Here is a 15,664-nt window from a genome sequence, read left to right as displayed (position 1 = left end):
CTTCCGATATGAACTCTGGTTGCTTCTCGTTTCTGTTCCTCTTCTCTGTATTTGCATGACCTCAACCATGATTCCCCTGCTGCTGAAGTATACTTTCACCTCCCATCCCGCCAATAGGAGCACAGCATACTAAAGTGTCAGACACGAACCGTGCACAGCCCATAATAGAGGTGATTCACACACGCGGCAGGAGCGTCCACCGATGAAATGGTTCAAGACCCGGTGGTGGGGATGACTTTATGGGACTATACCCCAAACCTCCACATGTTCATCCTTTCACTCCAACTTTTACCCTTTGCCTTATAGGTCAGATCCTGTCCCAAGTCCAACCCTTATTCTAACCCCAACCCACACTGGGGACTGGAAGAAGGACACTAAAACCAACCTGCTGATCTCCACTGCACAAGTAGAGTAGTGGTCAGAGCATTGGACTCCCACCCGGGAGACTGGGGTTCAAGACCCGGTGGGGATGACTTTATGGGACTATAGCCCAAACCTCCACATGTTCATCCTTTCACTCCAATCTTTTTATCCCTATGCTTTGTCCAGAAAGTTGAACCAATTGCAGAAAAATAGCTCACGTTACAGTGTAACTGCTTTAGCCACTGACCGCTACACTACCATTAATGTTATGGAAGCTGCTGCTAGTTGTTGTGAGCTCATGAGCTAACTGGCTATCTCTTATTGTGCTGGATTAGGAACATCAGAACTGATGTGTCCAGGCGACAAGACCTATCTTTAGGTATATATATTTATCAGACATAATTTCATGTCATTTCAATTTACAGCCATTTCAGTGGCATGACTAGCTTCCATCCTACCAGTCCTGAACAGAAACAAGCCATCCACGCACATCAGCCAGGCTGGACCTGGCCTGGTTTATACTCACAATTTTGCTTACTGTTCCTTCTCTTTTACCATATCTGTCCTGTATTTAACTGTTTTTATTTATTCTGTACAGCACTGTGCTACATTTATGTGTACAGTATGAGCAGTGCTAGTATATACACTAGCCCAGATTAGATGGGCGGAGCTGGTCGGGTGGGAGTGGCTGATCGTGAAGGTCGTTACTGATTGGTGTCGCCGAAATACCCATAAATTGCCAGGATTTGAACACCAGATTTTTGCATGAAGTGTCCCAGACCGCAGCATGCAGTAATGTAGTTAGCATAGCTTACGTAGTGTATCAGTGATAAAACTCTCATGGGTCTGGTGTTGAGACTAGGGCTAGGTTATAGGCTAATAAACTACACTCTTTATTGGACAATAACCACACAGTATAATCAATACGAAGAAGAAGTGCGTGAATAATATCCCAAGCAAACATCTCAGATAGTTGTATTTATTTGAAAATGTACGCAATAAAATTGTATCCACTTCCTGTTCCAGGTGTTTGATCAGGTGTCATCAGACGGGAAATGTGTGCACTGAGCACCATTTCACACTATTCAAACAAGCCATTATTATTCCTATGGGCCAACGTCCACTTGTTTCCAGAACACCGAGTCCAAGGAGAGGCGGTTTCCAAATCAGAACCTCTAATAGGAGCCTCGTCTCACACCAGGCCCAGATCTGCGGTAGTGGAGATCAGAGGAGGTTTCACGGACGCCTGGACCCAGAGAGGAGGGTTCCCCGTGGTCCAGCGCACGCCATGCGTCCTCCAGGCCTACAGCCTCTTCCCTTTGTGTAGCCTGTTGAAGCGCCGCATGTGCTCCTTGCGGAGGAGCTTAAAGTACTCTCGGCTGTCTGGCTCCAGGTCATTCAGCTTCTTGGTCGGGCCCAGGTCCAGCTGGAACAGCCTGGGGGAGGGGCCACAACAAACAGGTGGGTTACCTTCAGGCTACACTTAAATAGAATCTGTAATTACGCATTAGTAACTAACAGCAGACAGACAGACAGACAGACAGACAGACAGACAGACAGGCAGACAGGCAGACAGGCAGACAGGCAGACAGATCCATCCATCTACACAACACCGCTTCTGCTAGTTGGTGAGGAAATACGGTTTAAATAATTAGATTTTAAAAACACACACAGACTATTTGACTATTTAAAAAACTATTAACGATTTAAAACGATTTAAATAGTAAAAGTCACCTTACTCACAGTACTCAGGCGCTTATTAATAGTGTGATTGATCTTATCAATTTAGAGTAGGTTACTGCGAGTTGTTTAATTACTAGTATAGTATAGGCTACTGGGACACAGTGACGTCTATTAAGAGACATGGGACACAGCGACGTCTATTAAGAACGCCTGAGCACGGATTCCAGTACGGCGCCATAGCGGAGAAAGCCCCATTAGGCTCATACTGTACCAGTCTGGGTAATCCTGGCGAGGTCGTAACTGAGGGTCGTCTCCCGTCTTGAGGATGTTGACTCCGACCGCGTGGGAGGTGAGCCTCACCGGGTCCTTGCACACCTCCGGGCCCCCCAGGGCCTCCTTGGCCTGGCCCTTCCCCTTCCCTTTGGCCACTGAAAGAGAGACGGAGACAGCAAAAGGAACAGGGTGGATGGATGAAGTCGTGAAAACACAGGATCCTGCCTCAAGCCTCATGTCAACATTGTGACACAGTGGAAAAGCTCCCGGGACTCAGAGCACAGAAACAGGAAGAGAGATGAATTCGAGACACAAAAACTTCAGATGCATCTTTCAAATGACAATGTGGCAAAACAAGGTTTTAGGTTATGTCTAAATGGCCTAAAACGCACAGCTAAGATAGGAGGTTAGCTATAAAGTAGCAAAATTAGCACACACACAGAAAATAGACTTCTCATCTCAGAGGCTGGTCAATCTCAGATGTCTGAGGACTGATATCCTGCGATGGTTTCATGCCTTACTGAGAAACATTGAATTGAATGAAGGTCAATTAAGGGCTAACGTTAATTTATACAGCCACGACGTCTGTCTTACCAGCTTTCTTGGCGTATCCACACGCCTGGACTCTAAACAGCAAGTTGTTCATACAAAGTCCCACCGGAGTGTTGGTTGCGAGGCATCTCACTGGCATCAGGGATCGAAACAGACCAAACCCTGCCATCGTTTGGTTTAGGTTAGCTGACAAAATACACATCCATGCGTGCTGCCATTCGCATGCTTTCTTTTCCGGTAACCTCTAAAGTAAAGAGTCCGTTTACCGCCCCCCTCTGGATGAAAAACATACTGCATGTTCGCAATTGAAATAGCCTCCACTCCAATCGGGTGGACTTTTTAATGTATTTATTATTATTAGTATTATTTTTGCTGTCTTTATATTCGTTTGGCTAGTTTGGGATCTGGGTTTAATTCCCCTTGTTTCCCGTATAGTTTTTTGGTATGTCTGTTCGTGGGCATCTCGCCCCGGTCCAGCAGGTGGCGGTAATGCACCTTTCAGGAGGACAAACCGCCCTAAAACCTTCCCGTTACCGAAGAAGAAGTTGCAACTCCAGAGAATCAACAATAACAACGAGCAGAAGAAGAGTACACGACGTTACGTAGCCAAGATGTCAGAGTACGAGGCAGCACAGAAAGGCTCTCTGAAATTAAAAGGATTGGGGGCTGTGTCATCGGGTAAAAAGTAAGTCTTTTCGTTGATGATGGTGTGTTGTAGAGCGATAATCATCATTTTGGATTATTAATGTTAGCTCTGTAAAAGGTGGGATGGTAGCTAGCTAGTGCTAACGTGGTGGCTAGCTATGCTAACTATTAGCTTGGCCATTTATAAAAAATACAGTTTAAAATGTCAATCCTAGCTATGTAACATTATATTAGGTGTTTTTATTTTATAAAACATATACATCAGAAAATTATAAAAGCACTGGTCCTACATACTACTGTGTTTTGTAATCAACTGGCCCAAGTTTCTTCTCATCCCTGGCATGGATGAGAGAAACCATCACTGCTTCATCCATTCATCATCCCATCTGCTCCATAGGAAGAAGAAGAAGGACAAGGAGAGGAAGCAGCGTCTGGAGCAGCAGATCCTGACCAACCAGAACGAGGAGGAGGAGGCCAGCAAGGGATACGTGGACAAGAGAACCCCCGCTCAGATGGCCTTCGATAAGATGCAAGAGAAGAGGGTGGGTTGTGTGAATTGTCTTCAATCAATCAATCAAGTTGGATTTATATAGCGCACTTCATGATACCCAGAGCGCTTTACAGAGTCCAGTATTCAGGCACGGGGAGAACATGCAAACTCCACACAGAAAGGACCTGGAACGACCGGGATTCGAACCGGGTACCTTCTTGCTGTGAGGCGACAGTGCCGACCACTGAGCTGCCAACGTGCTGTCTTGTTGTCATATGTGCCATTATCTGGTTACATATGACCACATTGCACATTATCTGAAGGAACTCACTGTGAGCTATCTGTAGCTAGCTAGCTGCTGGTAGCATTGGAAACTGCCCCTTGGTATCATGGATCCTGGTATTCAGTTGTGATGTAGGGGTCATTCGATAATACTGAACAGATGGACTATTCACTCTGTTGGTGTTGAAACAATTTAGACCTTTTTTTAATCCTCAAAAGTTTGTCACTAAACAGGCTTTGCGTTTGGGATCTGAGCTGAAGGAGCAGTTGGATCATGAAATTGCGCGTGATTCAGTCAGACTTAATAAGCGAATAGGTTTGCTCGTAGCACTGGATGGGAGCGTATCCTTCCACATGGAACTACTTTTCAATGGACGGCGCCCATCGCGAACCACTGATCCATACAATTTCACAGGCGACACTGCACACCCTAGGGTGCTAAGAAATACTGTACACCTGCCGAATGTCAACTTCATACGGTCCAGTTCTCGAGATAATCGTGGACATCAATCAGCCGCATATAGCCTACCTGTACGTAGATGGAGACTAAATGTGTTGTTATAGAGTAGATGATTCATTGTAGCCTCTGCATCTTCACCTTCTAGACACTTTGCCATAATCCCATTCTCATTTCTTACAGCAAATGGAGAGGATTCTGAACAAGGCATCCAAGACTCACAAACGCAGAGTGGAGGTGAGATATGGTTACCTTTACATAGGTAGTGGGCGGGCTCATTCTGGTGAGGGCGGGGGGGTCGCTGATTGGGAGCAAAGACTGCCCACCATCTTTAGATGTTGGATAAATGGTAAATGGACTGCACTTATATAGCGCTTTTCCACCTTAGCAGCACTCAAAGCGCTTTACAATGGCCTCTCATATACCCATTCACACACACATTCACACACCAATGGCGGTAGCTGCCATGCAAGGTGCTAACCTGCTCATTGGGAGCAATTTGGGGTTAGGTGTCTTGTCCTGTGTCTTTATGATTGGATTGTCCTGTGAGTTTTTTCTTTCTTTTCGCAGGATTTCAACAGACACCTGGACAAACTGACCGAACATTACGACATCCCCAAGGTCAGCTGGACCAAGTGAACAGAGCCGGAGTATTTCCCCCCTTTTCCCCCCTTTAATTTTTGCTTTTATGTTTTACATTTAGAAGCTTGCTGCAAATCTTGTCACATACTACGTAATACACGTTTGATTAATTGTATTCATTAAAGTGTTCAACTGTTATTTTGCATTGTGGTTGTTTGTGTGAATCCTTTTTTGGTTATATCTGCAGATTGGGTTAGATAATGGAAGGTGTTAAGCTGATATGTGCTCCCTTTTTCATCTGGATACCACCTACGAATAAGTTATTTATTCTAATGTTGCTGGTGGTATTTCACTCATGGTAGTCATGCATAATCACACACACGCACACATTCACACACACAGGTACACACACACACGTTCCAGTCAGACGGTGTCAGCAGGCTTCACTGTGAGTTGTTTTGGCTGCACCAGACTAGAGAGTCCAGAGCAGTGGAGACTAGACTGCCAGAGAGTGAGTTCTCTCTCAGCCAAGGCCTCCGTATACAGCAGACTTGAGATATCTGAAGGAAACCAAACTACCTAGCTCCCTACTAGACTACCAATCTCCTGCCGAGCAAGACACCTAAGGGTAGGAAGACACTCGCCAGGCGTGTTTGAGCTCAGTTCGGGAGGGTTTGTGTCCCTGTGATGAAGTGTGCTAAAGGAAGCAACAGACCAATAATTTAAACTGTATTTCTTCTTTCTTGATGCTCCTTGTATGGTATTCATTTAATGGTAACTTAAGACGTTAGTAGGGATCCAGTTATTTTTTATTTTTGCAACATTTAGGTCCCATAGGACCTGGGGCCCCACACACAGCATGTAGTCTACATGTACCTAGATTAGCCTACACTGGAGCTGCACAAGAGATATGATAAAGTGCCCAAAGAGTTAGGGTTAGGTAAGGCTGGGTGTTATCGCTATGGTTAGCACTTAGCCTAGAATTTGGTCAGAATAGGAACCTGCCTGCCATATTAAAAAGTATGCAAGGTAACATTAGTGGCCTTTGCAAACAGCAAGCACAGGAGAAGGGGGGAGGCTGGAGGAAAGGGCATGAGAAGAGATGGCTGAGGTGTGAAGCAGAGGTATGCTGGGAGCCTCTCCCTCACCTGGATGGACACGCCCCTCACCTGGATGGACATGCCCCTCCCCAAGTGAGGATGGGGGGAGACTGAGGTGGGAAGGTGACAAGTGAGGGATTGGCTCGGAAGACAGAAGAGATCTCAACATCCACACAGACAAAGCAAACAAAAGCAAAATCTGCTCTATGTGCCAGCTCTTTTAAGTGAACGATGATAAATAGATATATATCTATAGATATATAGTTGTTAGCTGATAGATACATCTAAAACTGTTGGATGCTGCTGTTGTGCACTTTGTAATTTTTTATTTTATCTATGTATTATTTATGTTACTTGACTGTTGTGGATAGTTCAAAGACAAAATGATTTGTTTCCACTTATATTCTGGTATCTTGATGCAGGGTTACTTTTACTGACTGAAACTACTGAGGAGAGCGGTAGTCACGTGACAGCGGTACCGGACCAATATGGCGGCCGTATTTTGGCTAGGTGAATGCTACGTTACCGCTCCGCTAGCCAAAAGCTTTGTTGTTTTTTAACAGAAGCTAATTATTATTTATCAAATACATATTTCACCTAAACCGCTTCGTACGCCCCGTAGACTGAAGATGTCAGCAAGTGCGGTGTATGTGTTGGACTTGAAAGGCAAGGTAAGAAGAGGGCAAGCAGCTCCTATTATAATAGCTAATAGGATAATAAATCGATAACTAGCTGGTGCTATCCCTACTAGCACAGTACGGAAAGCCGACGGGACATATTGGTCGTAGTTTGGTTGGTTTGCCGACGGTACCAACAGCGGACCTAGCTGACACCTAGCTGACACGTGCCTATACAGTCGCAAAATAATTAAAAGACCTCAGGGAGACGGTAAGGGGACGTATCCGTCACTGCTGCTGAAATCCGTAACTACGATGTAATTAAATAACGTGACAATGCTGTTACATTACAGTCCCACCCTGACTTTATTGGAAATGTACATTTGTCACAGTGGGTCAGAACATTTGTTCTGGCTGCTAGAATTGCCTGCTAGAATAAGCCAGCTAATTTATGGCAACAAAGTCTTTATTGAGATATGCCGCTATAGCGTGGGTGGGCTCCCCAGCTCAGTCTTTTGGTTTAATTTGCAATAGCACCTTCATCACACCTGTCTGAAAGTGCCAATCAAGTGATTTACAGTGATTTTAGAACTCTATGACGCACACAAAGTGGTTTTGTCAAAAGAGCCTTACAAACCGTGACGTCACAGAGCGCGTGACGTCACAGAGAGCCAGGAGGAGTATAAAAGCCAGAGAGCGACAGAGGAAGAGCAGCCAGAGAGAGAGAGAGAGGGGGGCGTCTTCCTCTGCCTCTCTCTCCCTGGCTCTCTCTCGTGGGCCAGAGAGAGAGAGAGAGGAGGAGGAGATGTCAGATTGATATCTCCTCCTCTCTCTCTCTCTCCGTCTCTCTGGCCAGAGAGGGGGGGAGGAGGAGATGTCAAGATGGTATCTCCTTCTCCTCTCTCTCTCTCTCTGGACCACTGAGAGAGAGTCAGGGAGAGAGAGGAGAGAGTCAGGGAGAGAGAGGTAGATGTCCTCTTCTCTCTCTCTCCTCTTCCATGGCTCGGAGGAGGAGGCGGTGGTGGTGGCAAATTATAAAAACTAAATAAAGAATTTTTTTTAATAATAAAAACTGATTCTGATTCTAATTGTAAGCTATAGTGATAAGATAAGATATATATATTGTATTTCATGAGGGATTGAACTGAAATTGAACGGTCATATCTGTATAAATTAGTATATATCAGTATCATATTAGTCATATCAGTATCAAATATATCAGTATCATATATATTAGTATATATCAGTATCATATAGGCCTAGATTCATTTCAAATAAGAGTTATAAGAGTTGACTTTTTAACCGGCTGCACCATGGAGTCTAGGTGCGTGCCTCTGCCCTCTAAACGACAGAACCAGGTCTACCTTTACCTATCAGGCCGACGATGCTTGTTTGACCCTGGTGCTGTGTCGCGGCCTTTGACCCTGGTGCTGTGTCGCAGCCTTTTTGTGTTTTTCGGTGTCTCCGTGGTGCTTCACGTCACCTTGCGATCCCCAGTCGGCCGCTCTACCTCCCGAGCTACATGCCGCCTATGTGTGTAGGTTATCCTGAGAGAAACTATATTGTGGGATATCGAGAGCGATTGTGCACAGAAGGACGTTTCTGCAAGGTTACGTTTGTGTGTCCTCCCTCAGGTGCTGATCTGTCGTAACTACCGTGGAGATGTGGACACGTCTGAGGTGGAGCACTTCCTGCCCATCCTCATGGACAAGGAGGAAGAGGGCAACCTGTCGCCCATCCTGGCCCACGGAGGGGTGCGCTTCATGTGGATCAAACACAACAACCTGTACCGTATCCTTCTGCCTGGGTCTCTTCACGGTTTGGGTGATTTTATGGAGTTGTATGTTGTTTGGGGGAAGGTGAAGCTTCAATTATTGGTTGATTGATTGATTGATTGATCGATCTATTGATCGATCCCAGGGGGAAATTCTATGGTCACTGCAGCAGTATTCAAAGTAATAACAAGGAAGCACACAATTAAGAATAAGATGTACAAAAATACAGTCTAAAATGGATTACAAGAAGTCCAAAGTTTAACAGTATACACGCATAGTGTTCAATTGTTCAAGTGTTATCGGGTGCTGGTTCAAGTTTTCAAGCGTACAGTAGTGCAGAGTCCCTTGTCTATTGTATAGACAAGGTGCTCAAAGTGTCAAGTGATCAGCTGTTGGTCCAGGGGAGTGGTGGTGGGGTAGGCTGACTTTGGCCTCTGTTATAGATTTATTCTAATAATTAAGAAAAGAGTAGTCGAAAATGTCAATGTTCATCTTTGAAAGTCCAAGCTGGTTACCTTTATTCCAGATAAGTTACGAGTTTGCAAAGTCGGGCTCAAAGAGAATAGGAACATCCACCAAGAGCAAAGATTTTCAGGAAAACAGAGCATTTTTAAACAGTGTGGGTGTGACCATACCTGCAAGCAAATACCTCACTAGCCAATTCTCAGTGACACAGTGACAACAGCTCAAGTGAACAAAGACAGGGATGAAAGATATCTGGAGTGACAACAGCTCAAGTGAACAAAGACAGGGATGAAAGATAGTTTGGAGGAGGGGACCCCTGGGGAGGTCTCCTGCCATAAAGTCGATTAGAAGGCCTGGAGATAGGGGGTCAGGGCACAGCTGTTCACTTTACACAACGTCTGGAACAGAGAATACACTCATAATAATGTATCTATTACACCTCATCTGGCCATGAGGTTGTCACAAGGTCTCTCTTTTCAGGTAGACTCTAGTCAGTATGTCCTTTCCCTGTTACCATCGTCTGACTACTTAACTCCGGTTCCATCAGTTGTCGCAACGTCTAAGAAGAACGCCTGTGTGTCCCTGGTCTTCTCTTTCCTCTACAAAATAATCCAGGTGACTTTCTGTTTTCTTTGCATTATTTTAAATATTTAATTTAATATTTAATATTTAAATATTAGTATTTTTCTCTTTTTTTTTTTTCTTTTTCTCCCCATATTCCCGCACTTTAAGAATGTACATTTACTGGAAAACACAACTCAAAAATACCGCAGTAACACAGTGCCATTACAACAGTATCACCAGGGTGTTGTATATGTAGAGAGTGGGTCGTATGACCACCTCCCTTGTTCTCTGTAAAGCGCATTGTGTTGCCTCTGGGTATGAAATGCGCTATACAAATAAAGCTTTGATTGATTGATTGATTGATTGATTGATTGATTGATTGATAGATTGTTGTGAAGGAACAGACACCACGTCATGGGCCGTGATATGCTGTGTTCGCAGGTGTTCTCAGAGTACTTTAAGGAGCTGGAGGAGGAGAGCATCAGAGACAACTTTGTCATCATCTACGAGCTGATGGACGAGCTGATGGACTTCGGCTACCCCCAGACCACCGACAGCAAGATCCTGCGAGAGTACATATCCTCTATCCAATAGCCTTGAAAGCATGATTTAACCTCAACAAAACCTAGTCTGAGATTATTAATGTATTTTTACTTGGTAATTAAAATTATGAGCACGCGAGTGGTCGGTCAAGCTGGTTTTAAACAAAGGCAATAGTTTTATTCTGTTACGATTCTGCAGAGTCGGACTCAGCACAGGAAGTGATATCCAGGCAGAGTGAGTTCACATGAGGACGAGGTCGATAGGTTATACAGTGAAAAGAAAGTGACATAGTTTCACGATGAAGGACAGGGAAGTGATGTCACACAGGGAAGAATTTGTAGTTCTAACAGACTGATCTATGAGAACGAACTACAAAGTTTAGAACAACAGTCAAGGGGGAAAACAGAACACTTTGTTGAGACTTGAAATTCATTCACAACACCTTTACAAGGAGGGTGCAAATACCTTTCAAATCTAGGCCCCCTGACGAACACCACTGGGTCAGGAGCCTCACCTCCTCCAGGTAGGCCCTCTCATCATTATTGGTGATCAGGCCATCACTGCTGTGTTTGGCAAACTTGACGATGGCGTTGGAGTCGAAGGTGGCTGTACAGTGGTGCGTGTACAGGGAGTACAGTAGTGGGGACAGAACACAGCCCTGGGGTGCTCCCGTGTTGAGCATGAGGCAGGATGAGGTGTGGTTGCCTACCTTCACCAAATACATGCAACCCACCCGTCGCCGTGGGCTGCCTGCTGTTTTTTGGCGCACCGTCAGGTTGATGCGTCTTAAGTGTCCCGTTCGGTTCCCCAGGCATATCAGCTGCTAACCCGAACTCTGAACCTCACCCCCCCCCCCCCCCCCCAGGTACATCACCCAGGAGGGGCACAAGCTAGACACGGGCGCCCCTCGCCCCCCCGCCACCGTCACCAACGCCGTGTCCTGGAGGTCGGAGGGCATCAAGTACAGGAAGAACGAGGTCTTCCTCGACGTCATCGAGTCGGTCAACCTCCTGGTGAGGAGCCGCCCCCGAGTCTTGTTGTTTTCACCGGTCCCTCTCTCCGTCTCTCCTCCTCGCGTGTTCTACATTACATTACATTACATTACATTACAGTCATTTAGCAGACGCTTTTATACAAAGCGACTAACAATAATTGCATTTAACGTAAGAAGAGCCAATGTACTACTACTCACCAGAACTCACAAGTGCATCTTCTTTCTAAAACAAGTGACTGAGAGCATAATCTAGTGCTGAAGGCAAAGTGCAAGAATAGCAATCTAAAGTACAGTGCAATACAATACAATAAGTGCTTAGGAGGGAGGATTGTTGTAGTGTTCTGTCTGGTTTATTCATACTGGAGAATTTCTGCCTTGCAAAAAAAGTCTGAAACTACAACCTTCTGTACCCCCACCCCATCTCCTGAGGTAACTTCTGATATAATATCGCTGGACTGTGCTCTGCTGGGAAGCAGTTTTCTGAAAGAGAGGGAGGGAGAAAGCTTTAAAGTCGCACTGAAACGGACGTTTGAGATCATCTAACTTCCGTAGTTTGACGTATTTCCGACGCAAACAAGCTATGAGGGGGGGACATGTGTTTAGAGGAATTTGATTGGAACATTGACAAGTGGACGGGTTTTAAGAACTTTAGAGAGATTCGATAGAAGGATAGCGTTGATTGACGGGTGGATGTCGTGAGATTATTGGCCTAAAATCTAAGGTACCTGTTGTCGTCACTGCACGTGACCTACCGTTTTCCAGGAAGTAAGAAATTATATACTTTGATATAAGATTACAACAAAAGTAGAATTTTGTAATTTTTTTGGCATTCATCGTTGAATAGGTGAACACTATGACCAATTATGTGAACCAAAATGGGACAGAATGCTTTTTTCATTTCAGTGCGACTTTAAAGAATACAGTACAGAATACAGTTTGGGAGTATTCAGAGTGTTTTCGGGAGCGCGGTCAACACTTCTCACCGTCTCTTTCCCTCCCCTTTTTCCCTCTCTCAGGTCAGTGCCAACGGAAACGTTCTGTGTAGTGAGATCGTGGGTTCCGTCAAGATGCGCGTGTTCCTCTCCGGGATGCCAGAGCTGCGTCTGGGCCTCAACGACAAGGTTCTGTTTGAGAACACAGGCCGTGAGTTCCCCTATTCTAAATGGTCCTGTCCTCCAATTTTCAATTCAGTCCAAGCAAACATACATAACAGTAGAGTATTAGGTAGGTAGTACTTCATTGATCCCCGATTCAATTTAAAAGCTAAGCTAATGTCCCGTGTATATGCTTACTGCATGCAAAGTACGTACTTTGTAGTGGCACCTGTAGTAGGTACTAGTAGTAAAAAGTAGAAGTATGCGACTGGTTTGACCAGAAGGTGGCATCAGTGTCACATGACTGAGTTTTTGGCCTTTTGCCCATTATAAAATAAAAAAAACAGCTTTTCACCTCACATTGTCTTTCAGACCCCTTGTGAGATAAAGGATAGATTTGTTTTTAATGATAAGATAAATATCCCCCACATCTGTGTTGTGAGTAGATCTCTCCTGTCTCTAGTCTCAATTTTACTTCACTTCATGAGGTCTGTGAAAGTACGCCTTTTCACCTTCCTTTCTTGCTTGCTGAATGCGTGGCCACAGGGCGTCTCTCTCCAGCTTGTCTCTCTGGTCTTCTGAATGCGTGGCCACACGGCGTCTCTCTCCAGCTTGTCTCTCTGGTCTTCTGAATGCGTGGCCACAGGGCGTCTCTCTCCAGCTTGTCTCTCTGGTCTTCTGAATGCGTGGCCACAGGGCGTCTCTCTCCAGCTTGTCTCTCCGGTCTTCTGAATGCGTGGCCACAGGGCGTCTCTCTCCAGCTTGTCTCTCTGTCTTCTGAATGCGTGGCCACAGGGCGTCTCTCTCCAGCTTGTCTCTCTGGTCTTCTGAATGCGTGGCCACAGGGCGTCTCTCTCCAGCTTGTCTCTCCGGTCTTCTGAATGCGTGGCCACAGCGCGTCTCTCTCCAGCTTGTCTCTCTGGTCTTCTGAATGCGTGGCCACAGGGCGTCTCTCTCCAGCTTGTCTCTCTGGTCTTCAGAGAAACCGATCCCTGCTTCCTTATAGACCTCATGCAAACTCTGCATTCTGTACAGTATATTCCAAATCATCACATCATAACAATCTATCTTTTTCCCTCTTCCCCCTCCCTCTTCCTCTCTCTCTCTCTCCCTCTCTTTTCTCTCTCTCATCCCTGTCTATTGTCTCTCTCCTCCCTCTCTCTCCTCCCTCTCTCTTGTCTCTCTCCTCCCTCTCTCTTGTCTCTCTCTCCTCCCTCTCTCTCCTCCCTCTCTCCTCCCTCTCTCTCCTCCCTCTCTCTCCTCCCTCTCTCTCCTCCATCTCTCTTGTCTCTCTCTCCTCCCTCTCTCTCCTCCCTCTCTCTTGTCTCTCTCTCCTCCCTCTCTCTTGTCTCTCTCTCCTCCCTCTCTCTTGTCTCTCTCCTCCCTCTCTCTCCTCCCTCTCTCTTGTCTCTCTCTCCTCCCTCTCTCTCCTCCCTCTCTCGGGACTCTCTCCTCCCTCTCTCTCCTCCCTCTCTCTTGTCTCTCTCTCCTCCCTCTCTCTCTTGTCTCTCTCTCCTCCCTCTCTCTTCCGTCTCCAGGGGGGAAGAGTAAGTCCGTGGAGCTGGAGGATGTGAAGTTCCACCAGTGTGTTCGTCTGTCGCGCTTCCAGAACGATCGCACCATCTCCTTCATCCCCCCCGACGGGGAGTTTGAGCTCATGTCCTACCGCCTCAGCACGCACGTACGTAACACTGACCTGAACACGCACGTACCTAACACACTGACCTGAACACACACTGACCTGAACACACACGTACGTAACGCTGACCTGAACACGCACGTACCTAACACACTGACCTGAACACACACTGACCTGAACACACACGTACGTAACGCTGACCTGAACACACACGTATGTAACACACTGACCTGAACACACACATATGTAACACTGACCTGAACACACACATATGTAACACACTGACCTGAACACACACGTACGTAACACACGACCTGAACACACACGTACGTAACGCTGACCTGAACACACATGTACGTAACACTGACCTGAACACACACGTACGTAACACTGACCTAAACACACACGTACGTAACACTGACCTGAACACACGTACGTAACACTGACCTGAACACACACGTACGTAACACACAGACCTGAACACACACGTACGTAACACTGACCTGAACGCACACGCACGTAACACTGACCTGAACACACACGTACGTAACACACTGACCTGAACACACACGTATGTAACACTGACCTGAACACACATGTACCTAACACACTGACCTGAACACACACGTACGTAACGCTGACCTGAACACACACGTACCTAACACACTGACCTGAACACACGTACGTAACGCTGACCTGAACACACACATACCTAACACACTGACCTGAACACACGTACGTAACACACTGACCTGAACACACACGTACGTAACACTGACCTGAACACACACGTATGTACCTGTAACACACAGACCTGAACACACACGTACGTAACACAGACAGTGTTGGAGTTTGAACTCATGTCCTATCAAAATGTATGACAAAAACCTTGGTTAGCAACCTTTCACCCAAGGTTCCCTTCCTCTCTGAAGAAAAATATCAAAACTAACTTAGTAGTTACAGCACCCTAGCAACCTAGTAGGTACAGCACATTAGTGGTAGGATGGTGTGTGTTAAACCCTGGCTCCTCTCTCTCTCTCTCTCTCTCTCTCTCTCTCTCTCTCTCTCTCTCTCTCTCTTCTCTCTCTGCAGGTGAAGCCTCTGATCTGGATAGAGTCTGTGATAGAGAAGCACTCCCACAGCCGGATCGAGTACATGATCAAGGTGAACACTCTGCTCATAACACTGATACTACTGCTGATACTACTACTAATGCTGATATTACTGATACTACTGCTAATACTACTACTAATGCTGATACTACTGCTAATACTACTACTAATACTGATAGTACTGATACTACTACTAATACTACTACTAATGCTGATATTACTGATACTACTGTACTGCTAATACTACTACTAATGCTGATATTACTGATACTACTGCTAATACTACTACTACTAATACTACTACTAATACTACTACTAATGCTGATACTACTGCTAATACTACTACTAATGCTGATACTACTGATACTACTTCAGTTCTGTCACTGCTTCTCTCTGGCACTGACTGACCTAAGCCATGATCATGTGATCTCTCC

General features: G+C 45.7%; 3 protein-coding genes across 4 annotated transcripts in view; 2 read left to right on the top strand and 1 right to left on the bottom strand.

The window, feature by feature from the left end:
• Nucleotides 1-1,348: 1,348 nt before the first annotated feature.
• mrpl54 (mitochondrial ribosomal protein L54) lies at nt 1,349-3,101 on the bottom strand. Its single transcript, XM_084459236.1, has 3 exons — nt 2,914-3,101; nt 2,318-2,474; nt 1,349-1,799 (listed from the first exon to the last, which is right to left on the bottom strand). Exons 1-3 carry the CDS (start codon nt 3,071-3,073, stop codon nt 1,667-1,669), a joined length of 450 nt encoding a protein of 149 aa, XP_084315362.1. The 5' UTR covers nt 3,074-3,101; the 3' UTR covers nt 1,349-1,666.
• A 358-nt stretch (nt 3,102-3,459) lies between these two features.
• fam32a (family with sequence similarity 32 member A) lies at nt 3,460-5,532 on the top strand. Its single transcript, XM_084459195.1, has 4 exons — nt 3,460-3,556; nt 3,914-4,058; nt 4,929-4,982; nt 5,316-5,532. Exons 1-4 carry the CDS (start codon nt 3,483-3,485, stop codon nt 5,382-5,384), a joined length of 342 nt encoding a protein of 113 aa, XP_084315321.1. The 5' UTR covers nt 3,460-3,482; the 3' UTR covers nt 5,385-5,532.
• A 1,435-nt stretch (nt 5,533-6,967) lies between these two features.
• LOC311326303 (AP-1 complex subunit mu-1-like) overlaps nt 6,968-15,664 on the top strand; it is a 28,632-nt gene continuing 19,935 nt past the window's right edge. The window contains exons 1-8 of one of the 2 annotated variants that reach the window (XM_084459182.1): nt 6,968-7,098; nt 8,679-8,835; nt 9,832-9,899; nt 10,290-10,420; nt 11,257-11,404; nt 12,402-12,528; nt 14,018-14,160; nt 15,211-15,282. In XM_084459182.1, the coding sequence (XP_084315308.1) occupies nt 7,057-7,098; nt 8,679-8,835; nt 9,832-9,899; nt 10,290-10,420; nt 11,257-11,404; nt 12,402-12,528; nt 14,018-14,160; nt 15,211-15,282 (888 nt within the window). In that variant the 5' untranslated portion in view covers nt 6,968-7,056. Of the gene's footprint in view, nt 7,099-7,227; nt 7,316-8,678; nt 8,836-9,831; nt 9,900-10,289; nt 10,421-11,256; nt 11,405-12,401; nt 12,529-14,017; nt 14,161-15,210; nt 15,283-15,664 lie in introns of those variants that run through there. The other variant, XM_084459183.1, reaches the window with a different exon arrangement.

This window comes from Borostomias antarcticus (assembly GCF_949987555.1).
Source record: "Borostomias antarcticus genome assembly, chromosome: 26".
NCBI classification, from domain to species: domain Eukaryota; kingdom Metazoa; phylum Chordata; class Actinopteri; order Stomiiformes; family Stomiidae; genus Borostomias; species Borostomias antarcticus.
The sequence above is the reverse complement of the archived record's forward strand: the minus strand, read 5'-3'. Positions and strand labels throughout refer to the sequence as shown.

Coding starts and splice junctions, on each gene's coding strand:
- mrpl54 (XM_084459236.1), bottom strand. CDS start 3,073: ATGTGTATTTTGTCAGCTAACCTAAACCAAACGATGGCAGGGTTTGGT. Junction 2,475..2,913: donor TGGATACGCCAAGAAAGCTG/GTAAGACAGACG, acceptor TCTCTCTTTCAG/TGGCCAAAGGGAAGGGGAAG. Junction 1,800..2,317: donor CGCCAGGATTACCCAGACTG/GTACAGTATGAG, acceptor CCCCTCCCCCAG/GCTGTTCCAGCTGGACCTGG.
- fam32a (XM_084459195.1), top strand. CDS start 3,483: ATGTCAGAGTACGAGGCAGCACAGAAAGGCTCTCTGAAATTAAAAGGA. Junction 3,557..3,913: donor GCTGTGTCATCGGGTAAAAA/GTAAGTCTTTTC, acceptor TCTGCTCCATAG/GAAGAAGAAGAAGGACAAGG. Junction 4,983..5,315: donor CTCACAAACGCAGAGTGGAG/GTGAGATATGGT, acceptor TTCTTTTCGCAG/GATTTCAACAGACACCTGGA.